The 8,133-nt window shown below is 39.2% G+C and overlaps 2 protein-coding genes across 2 annotated transcripts; one reads left to right on the top strand and one right to left on the bottom strand.

Annotated features, from left to right (window-relative positions):
* Positions 1-1,125: 1,125 nt before the first annotated feature.
* On the top strand, positions 1,126-2,591 carry LOC309698219 (tektin-B1-like; the record flags this gene model as incomplete). Its single annotated transcript, XM_082520518.1, has 6 exons — positions 1,126-1,295; positions 1,421-1,673; positions 1,748-1,855; positions 1,940-2,083; positions 2,141-2,220; positions 2,318-2,591. The coding sequence occupies 6 exons, from the start codon at positions 1,126-1,128 to the stop codon at positions 2,520-2,522; spliced, it is 960 nt and encodes a 319-aa protein (XP_082376644.1). The 3' UTR covers positions 2,523-2,591.
* A 685-nt stretch (positions 2,592-3,276) lies between these two features.
* On the bottom strand, positions 3,277-8,070 carry vps28 (VPS28 subunit of ESCRT-I). The gene is made up of 10 exons (XM_082522296.1): positions 7,999-8,070; positions 6,081-6,141; positions 5,938-5,966; positions 5,730-5,767; positions 5,548-5,637; positions 5,351-5,456; positions 5,160-5,261; positions 4,780-4,833; positions 4,597-4,688; positions 3,277-3,659 (listed from the first exon to the last, which is right to left on the bottom strand). The coding sequence occupies exons 2-10, from the start codon at positions 6,115-6,117 to the stop codon at positions 3,539-3,541; spliced, it is 669 nt and encodes a 222-aa protein (XP_082378422.1). The 5' UTR covers positions 6,118-6,141; positions 7,999-8,070; the 3' UTR covers positions 3,277-3,538.
* Positions 8,071-8,133: the final 63 nt, after the last annotated feature.

Below are 8,133 nucleotides of genomic sequence, written 5' to 3'. Positions count from 1 at the left end.
TCTGCTTTTGTCCCATTATTTTATATAATTTAAAAACTGCATTTTGCTTCACGCTTACCACACACCCACTGTCAACAGCGTATACTTAGAAACAACACCTAGACTCTTGGGACATTATATTAGGGACCCCTCATGGGATAAAAGTAATAAAGCTGCACTTCAGCTTCACTGGTGCTGAAATATGTTGACACGGTTTCCTTTTAAGATTGTGAATACAGATTTCTTTCTCACTGCTGAGGCACTATCTTTAAAACACAATGAGCCAAAAGATTCTCAAACACTTAAAATGTTTGTGTAAATGCTGCACATGAAAATATGTTTGAAAAAGGAAAAATAAATGCACATAAACCAGTATCTAAATGTGTGAAGTGTTGATGTATGGTTTTTTTTGTTTTGTTTTTTTTTAATCAGTAAAGGGGAAAACTTTTTTTTTTTTTTCGCTCATGAAGCTCTAACACTAATCAAAAGCACAGAAGAAGAAATGAAACATTTTGGTGGGGATAAAAAAAGTGGGTACATTTCACTGCCTTTCATGCACTAATTCTATATCAACATCAGATACAGTGTGGTAGGATACAAAGCACTGTGCAATGAAAGTTTAAATGATTTCATGAATCGGCAAATCAAAGTTTCCACACTTAATTCATCAGTTTTTACAGGACCATGTAAGCTGGGATAACTGTTTTTTTACCTTCATAAATGAAATCATCATTTAAAAACTGCTTTTCACTCAGGTTATCTTTGTCTAATATTAATTTGATTAAGGAAGCATGACAATCACGAAGGGGGCAAACACCTTTTCTTCACCACTTGTAAATTGATGCCCTGTTTCCCAGTGTTAATTTCTTTTAATTACTACCTACAGAGTCAGTTTGTGGTTAAGCATTCAAAAATACGCTGCAGTTGCCCTCAGAGACAGAATACAAGGATAGGGATTTGATTCTATATCACTTAAGGTGGTCACTTATTTACTAGTAAGCCAGAAGGTGAGTGTGTCTCTAAGATGTTTATCACTGTGGTGGTTTTATTATATTATTATTTCAGTATGTGACTATTTAAGATTATGAGCACATTATTTGGCATCCTGATGGCTTTGTATGTGATATCTGTCTGTTTACTGCAATTATGAAAAAGCCCCAAAGCAGCTATGAAGTGCAAGTTATACATGACTGGACCTTTTGGACGGTCCTGAGCCAAGACCCCGTTTACGCCGAGCTGAGGAAAGACGAGAGGCTGACGAAAGAAAGCGGAGAAATTCTGCAGGCGCAGGTCTGCATCCTGCTCAGGAAAATAAGGTCTGATGCACAGAATCACAATCATGGTGTGACTATTCTGGTTATTTTTGTTTTCATATCCTTTAAAGAACTTTAAAATAGAGGCAAGTGGAGAAAATAACAGAAAAACCTTAACCTCCCTCCAGTTCTCTGAAGAAGATCCACAGTGAGCTGGGAGCAGATTTACACGACAAAGGTGAAGCCACCAAGTTTACCATGAAATGCATGACCCTTGAGCTCAACATGCCGAGCTCCTGTCTGCCTGCTGGTCAGTACAAGCCTCACCATGTGGGCTATGACACATGGCTGTCTCACTGCAAAGACCTGAAGACGGCGGCCAACATCCTGATGAAGGACTCTTCTTCCTTCAGGGGAAACCTGAGGTTCTCTCTGGCCAATGTAAGAAAACCCTCAGATCCAAGGCCGATCGCGTGTTTGCCATTTCTTCTATGATGACAATTTAAATTTTATAGATAAAAAATGCCCACAAGCGTCAGCGTCGCAGGACAGACGACGCTCTGAGGAAGAAAATCTACGAACTGACCAGAAACCAGGAAATGCTGCTCTTGAAAAGAAAGCAGGTCAGTGCACTGGAGTTTAATCACCACGAATCACCATTTTTTTTCTTTGCTGCTCATCATTCTGTGACTTCCTTTAACCTTCAGATCAGTGATGACATTTCTGATCAGACCAAAGAAATACAGAAACTGAAGTGTGAGATCAGGAGCTGTGACACCAAACTGGATCATGCTTCCCACCGCCTGGACATCCTCAACCAGAGACCTGGATACGAGCTCTGCCGGGACTTGGTGAGTGCCATATCAAACATGACTGTTGTCAGAAAGTCTCTGCTGCTCCTCCTTCAGCCACACATCAGCCTCACGCTGGAGAATTACGACCTGGTAAAAATAGGAGCTGGACTTCGCTCGGCGCTGAAGTTCTCTCAGTGAGTCAGCCCATTCCCAAAAGCCTCACACTGATCATGACACCATTTTCTTCCATAATACCCCGTGCTTGCTCATTTCTGTTGCCATCCTTTACAGTCAGAACCTGGAGCTCCAACACAAGCACCTGATGATTGTCGAGGAGAAACTGTCCAAAAACGCTCACATCCTAGGGGTGGAGCAGAAGTGTCAGAGCCTACTTCAGACTTTCCAGCCTGCCCATGACACCGTCGTGGTCCTCGCCAACAAGGCCAAACTTCACAAGACCACGAGCAGCTCCAGCTGTCGTGAATGCTTTCAGTAGGGCGCATCTGCAGTCTTTTATTCATTAAAACACGTATGAGCAAACTCCCCTCGACTTGTTTGGAATCAGTCTGCGCTTCCTTTTTGTTTTCAAGACTGAAATGCTTTGGAAGATATTCTGTTTTTCAAAAGATTTAAAAATGATTAATAAATCACATATCTGACACGGACACAGCACAAAAGAAGATAGACGTAGATTTTTTCTTTCCTTTTAAAATTTATTCCTAAAAAGATGTTACATGCTTTTATTTAAAAATCAAACCTATTATTTACAACGATACATTGCAATAAATATGTTCTCCCTAATGGTGTTTGGGAGCTGAAACATATTTGGTAAACAACAAAAGGGAGGCAGTGAGCTCCCTTTTTTGCCCACTTGATGAACCCTTTACTTAAAAGAAAATAATGGATAAGACATGAGAAGAGACAGCGACAGAAAAATCAAAATCAGAACTATTTTCTTTCACCTTAGTTTCAATATGATTCCTTTGAACTGCAAACTAATCATCTTAAAGCCCAAATAATTATGTAATTACAATTATATATGATACTACAGCAAAAACCTGTTAGTAGAAAACAAATGTAGTAAATTATGTTTAAGTCAGAAATACAATTAGGGTATGAAAAGTGAAAAGAAATCTGCTGTTATGCAGATCTTTCCTGTATCATGTTTGTTTATTGGTTTGCTGCAAACCCTGGGTATAAAATAGGCTTCTCGATGTTACAGTATGAAGTTCAGCCACTGTTAATGCATTTATCACACAAATCTGGATAGAAAAAAGGGGGGGGGGGGGGGGGGGATAACAGTTCACAGAACAAAGCGAGCCGAGCTGACGAGGCTGAGATGACAGCAGAGTGACCTGTACACATCCCGATTAAAGAACACAGAGACCAATTGTACAGCTAGAAGAACAGGAGGAGGAGGGGAAGTAATCCACAGAAAGCAGCATTCTTCTTCTTTTAAATTAACAGGCTTTAGAGTCAGGATTCCAGATTTATCCGTGACAGAGAGGCGCTTTAAGAGGAGTGGAGGAAGCGGTTGAAGGCGTTGTAGGCTGACTCCAGGTCGAAGAGCATCTGGCGAACTTGATTATCATCCAATTCATCCGAGGCCGACATGCTGCTCAGGGTGGTCAGCCTGTTGGAAAAATGTCAGTTAAGAGAACTATATGATCATAAACACATCAAAGATCAGGTACTTTATAACCACTGCTCAGCTAGTTGCATGGATAATGGTACGGTCGCACCAGATGCAAAACAAAGTTTTACCTTGCATGAATACGGACACATAGGAAACCCGTAAATATTTACCCCAATAGCCAATAGGAGGAGGGGGATTAAGTTAGATTTTCACAATTTAGCAAGAAGTCCTACGATTTCACACTTTTCTTCAACCCCTCTCTTTTCCTTCATTACTGAACTGCACAGCTCCCTTTTAACTTATAGTATCCTAGTAACTACAGAGTAGCCACGCAGTACTTGTGTGTCGGAGCCATGAATGATAGTTTTGGATCACACTTACTGACCTGCCACTTTAATTATATCTGTTCAACTAGTTGTTAACTATTAAAATCAAATCAGAAAATCACATGGCAGCAACTTCATGAATTTAGGTCTGTACACAGTCAAAACAATTTGCTGAACTGAAGAGAACTGAGCAACAGCACAGAGAAGAAATTTAAATGACTGTGACCATGGCACGACTGGTGGGAATTTCATTTGCAGGGAAACACATGAGCTACAGCAGCAGAAGACCACACCAGGTGTCACTCCTGTCAGCTAAGAACAGGAAATTGAGGCTAAAATTCACACATGCGGATCAAAATTGGACAATGGAAGATTGGAAAAATGGTGCTTGATTTCTGCTCCAACATTTAGATGGTAGGGTCAGAGTTTGACATAAACAACATGACAGTATAGATTCACCCTGCCTTGTATCAGGTATTCTGGAACTAGATAGGTGCTGTGTGGTGTGGCTGCAGGTTTCCTGACTGGTCATGTTTTGCCTCAAGGTGTGCTGCACATAGAGATCAACGACATAAAGAGCACAAACGTTGCGGCCTAGTGTTACTAACCAGAGACTGACTTTGTCCTTGGCCTCTGAGTCTGGAGGCATGTTACTCATTCTGTTCATAGTCTCCATCAGCTCCCTAAGGTCTGGTTGGATCTGAACAAATTAAAAAACAAACAATCAATCAGTATCTTGGAATTCCAGTCATTGTTTACTAATAACATATTATTTACATTTATAAATTTACCTCATCCATGGCCCTGATCTCCAGTCTCAGCTTGTCCATCACAGTGATGAAGAGCTAAATGTTCGAGAAGGATGAGACAAAATATTTTCCTAGTTTTAAGAGTCGGCAGTGAGAAATATGTTTCAGGACAAACAGTTCTAGGAACGAGCGCACTGACTTTATTAGTTTGTCTGTTTTATGAGCTGAGCCTGCAGTTGGTAAAACTTAAGCTTGTGATATCCACTCTCATTTTTATGGAATTACCAAATGTTGAGCCAAACTGAGTGAAACCACATTGGCCACTCAGCTAAAACTGAGCTCAATAAATCCTAAAAAATGTTCTTTCCAGCAGCCTAAATACTTCTCTCTTTAACATATTTAATATAGTCGTGGGGACATACTGAAACTATATCTGCGATGCAGCGGTTCAGGTTGCCCTTGTCATCCTTGATGGTGATTGGCCGATCCTCTTTAATCCGTTCCATTGCAAGTGGACAGTCGAGCTAGGAAAACATATGACAACAACAAGAAATTACAAAAATAAAATCTTGAAAAATATGACAGACACTCTGCACTGCAGACGAGCACTCACTCTGTACTTCCTGCAGAAGTCATCGATGGAGCCCACGTCAGAGCCCTGCACCTGTTTGAAAGCAGCCTTATACTGAACCAAGAGTCTGGAACAGGAGGCGGTGTACCTGAAACCAACAAAAACTCCGCATTAATTAAAAAACACACAGCTAAAGTTACAGGTGCCATATTTTAAATATGATCTCAACTGTTACTCACTCGTTAGGCGTTACGCAGTCTTTAATGTAAGCCTTCTCCAGGGCCTGTAGTGTTTTGACGACAGCAAACAACTCCGCCATATTGTCATACCTACAGAAACAGGATCGTTATAACATGTGTAACACAGTAAATCTGCATTTTATAAAGTGATAATGGTCACTGGTGACATATCAAGCACTTACTTTTCTCGTTCTCTTGCATTTTTGTATAATTTCACCTCCTGAAACGACAGCATTCATGATTGATATTGATATTCTTGATAACATTCCCAGCTTTAGTTTAGATTTACGGATGATTTACACATGGGCAATAAATGTTATTTAAAAAAAAAAGAACAAATAAAGTCCTCTTTTTTTTGTATACTAATCAGAATTATGTTGTTGGATTTACCTCATATAGCTCAGGTTTATTTGCCGGAGCTGTGGAAAGGAAAACAGTGTCATGAAGTATTACTGCTGTTTTCTGTTGAGAAGATGACTCTTATATTAATTCAACAATTCATTTTTATACACTGATTTAGCTGAATGTCTTACCTCCTCCTCCTCCAGTGACTGATATCCCATGGAACATGATGCTGATGTCTCAAAATGTGATCTGAAAAATATTTATTTCACATAGTTTTCCATAATTGCGACCAAATATATTCAGGCAGCTTTAACATTTCATAAATGTCTCCATTTATGAACAAAAGCTTCAGACAATTTATGCTGCGGTCATATTTTCAGTTTTGTTTTTCCTAATTTTAACATTTTTAATTGCCATTTTTAATTTCATTGGTATGTATGGAAACATGTTCCCAAAGAAAAAACAAATGGGCAGAACTAAATGAAAATTTCAGGTTATTATCTTAAAATTGTGAGATAATAGTCTGCAATTCTCACTTAGGTATGGCATTTTTGTTTAATGCGAACATGCTTTCATTCATATATATATATATATATATATATATATATATATATATATATATATATGAGAGATGCACTTTGTGATAATAAAAGAAGTGTAACAACAGGAACAATCCGAAGATTTATAGAAGGACTAAAACCTCCCCCTTCTGGAGTTTAAATATTTAATGTGAGCCACAGATGGTGTAAGATGTTTTTTAATGATTACTGTTTCTTTTTCTTTTTAATAATTACACCAGTAACATAAGATAAACTAATACTTTTAAGTAAAAATATCAACCTTCATGTAAGCTTTTATTCGATAGAGAGTGTGTAGAGAGACAAGAAAGCAGGGAGAGAGAGGGGAAGACAGCAAAGGGCCACGGGTCAGACTCAAACCCGGGCCTACTGCTCTCTGGCCATATGGGGTTATGGTGGCCTGGTCATCCCACTGAGCTATAAACCCATACATTGGGTTTCAAATGCAATGCCACCACATGCCTAAACATCTTTGTAAGGAAAACTCATCCATGCACCCCTTTTTCTGGAGCCTCTCCTACCTAGGGCGTGAGATGTGCTACACCTTGGACAGGTCACCAGACTTTTGCAGGACAAAGAGACAGACAACCATTCAGACCTACAGCTAATTATACGTGCCAGTTAACTCTGACAGGAAGCTAGCGCATTCAGAGAGAACTGACACAAGTACACAGAAAGACCTCAGCCAGTTGATTTGAACCGAGGACTGTGAGGCAACAGTGGTAACCACCAAAGTCAAGTTTTAATAATGAAGACTAGCACTGGAACAACAGTCGCACGATGATGACTAACTTAAAGAAATCCAAATAAAAAGCATTTTACAAAGCTGTTGAGCCAATGCTTGCTTAATTAAATTAAAACCCGTTCATAGTCAGAACATTTGATGTTTCGACTATTAAGTCATTCACACTAATTTTGTACTAACTTCCAGTGACCCTCAGTTTAAGGGGGCATATAAGGTCACACTGTAGGGGTCAAATGTAAATGTTTTTAAATTATATTTGTTCTCTGTCTCTTTGTACTCGGTCTGCTTTCTGCCGAGCACTCTTAAACTCTTAAATGTAGTTTCTTTAATGTCCACTTTCAAGTGTGACCTATTGACAAACACTATGGAAATGTTGCTCCACACAAACAGTGTTTCGCTGTTCAGAAAAAAAAAAAACATGAAAAAAAACAACCCGTCGGATTATAATTACAGACTTGCTTAACTTAGCTTCACAACCCGGCACAGAGAGTTTATAAACATTTTTACGTTACACAGAGTCACTCAGCAGAATAAAACTTACGAATCACTAAATATATCTACTGATGAAATTTCTTGTTTAGCCGAACTAACTAGTTAGCTGCGGAAGCTAGCTTGTCAGCACTTCCTATGATTTCTAATCACTGTGACGCGCAGGCAGCTGATTTTAAACACCAAGATTTATATAACTGATCATTATTATGAGAGCAGCCATTAAATCGGTGCTATGCTCACTCTATTTCAATAACAGAGTTCAATAAACCAAATTAAAAACAATTCACTCACCCTGTCGGAAAAACCGCGATGACGTCAACGTAAACACACCCACATCTACGCACGGACCGGCAGACGTCAAAATATTAGGTGTCCAACGCGCCCAACTAGAAATGAAGAATATTGTTACGGTAAATTTTATTAATT

Source organism: Aulonocara stuartgranti (genome assembly GCF_965226115.1).
Source record: "Aulonocara stuartgranti genome assembly, chromosome: 22".
NCBI classification, from domain to species: domain Eukaryota; kingdom Metazoa; phylum Chordata; class Actinopteri; order Cichliformes; family Cichlidae; genus Aulonocara; species Aulonocara stuartgranti.
Note: the sequence above shows the minus strand (reverse complement) of the source record. Positions and strands in the feature narration are given on the sequence as shown.

Bases quoted from the DNA above. Each gene is read 5' to 3' on its own strand.
- vps28 (XM_082522296.1), bottom strand. From the start codon at position 6,117: ATGTTCCATGGGATATCAGTCACTGGAGGAGGAGGAG. The intron at 4,834-5,159 runs GTATGTCCCCAC...TCGAACATTTAG, and splicing joins GCATCGCAGATATAGTTTCA to CTCTTCATCACTGTGATGGA. The intron at 3,660-4,596 runs GTTAGTAACACT...TTTTTCCAACAG, and splicing joins AAGGACAAAGTCAGTCTCTG to GCTGACCACCCTGAGCAGCA.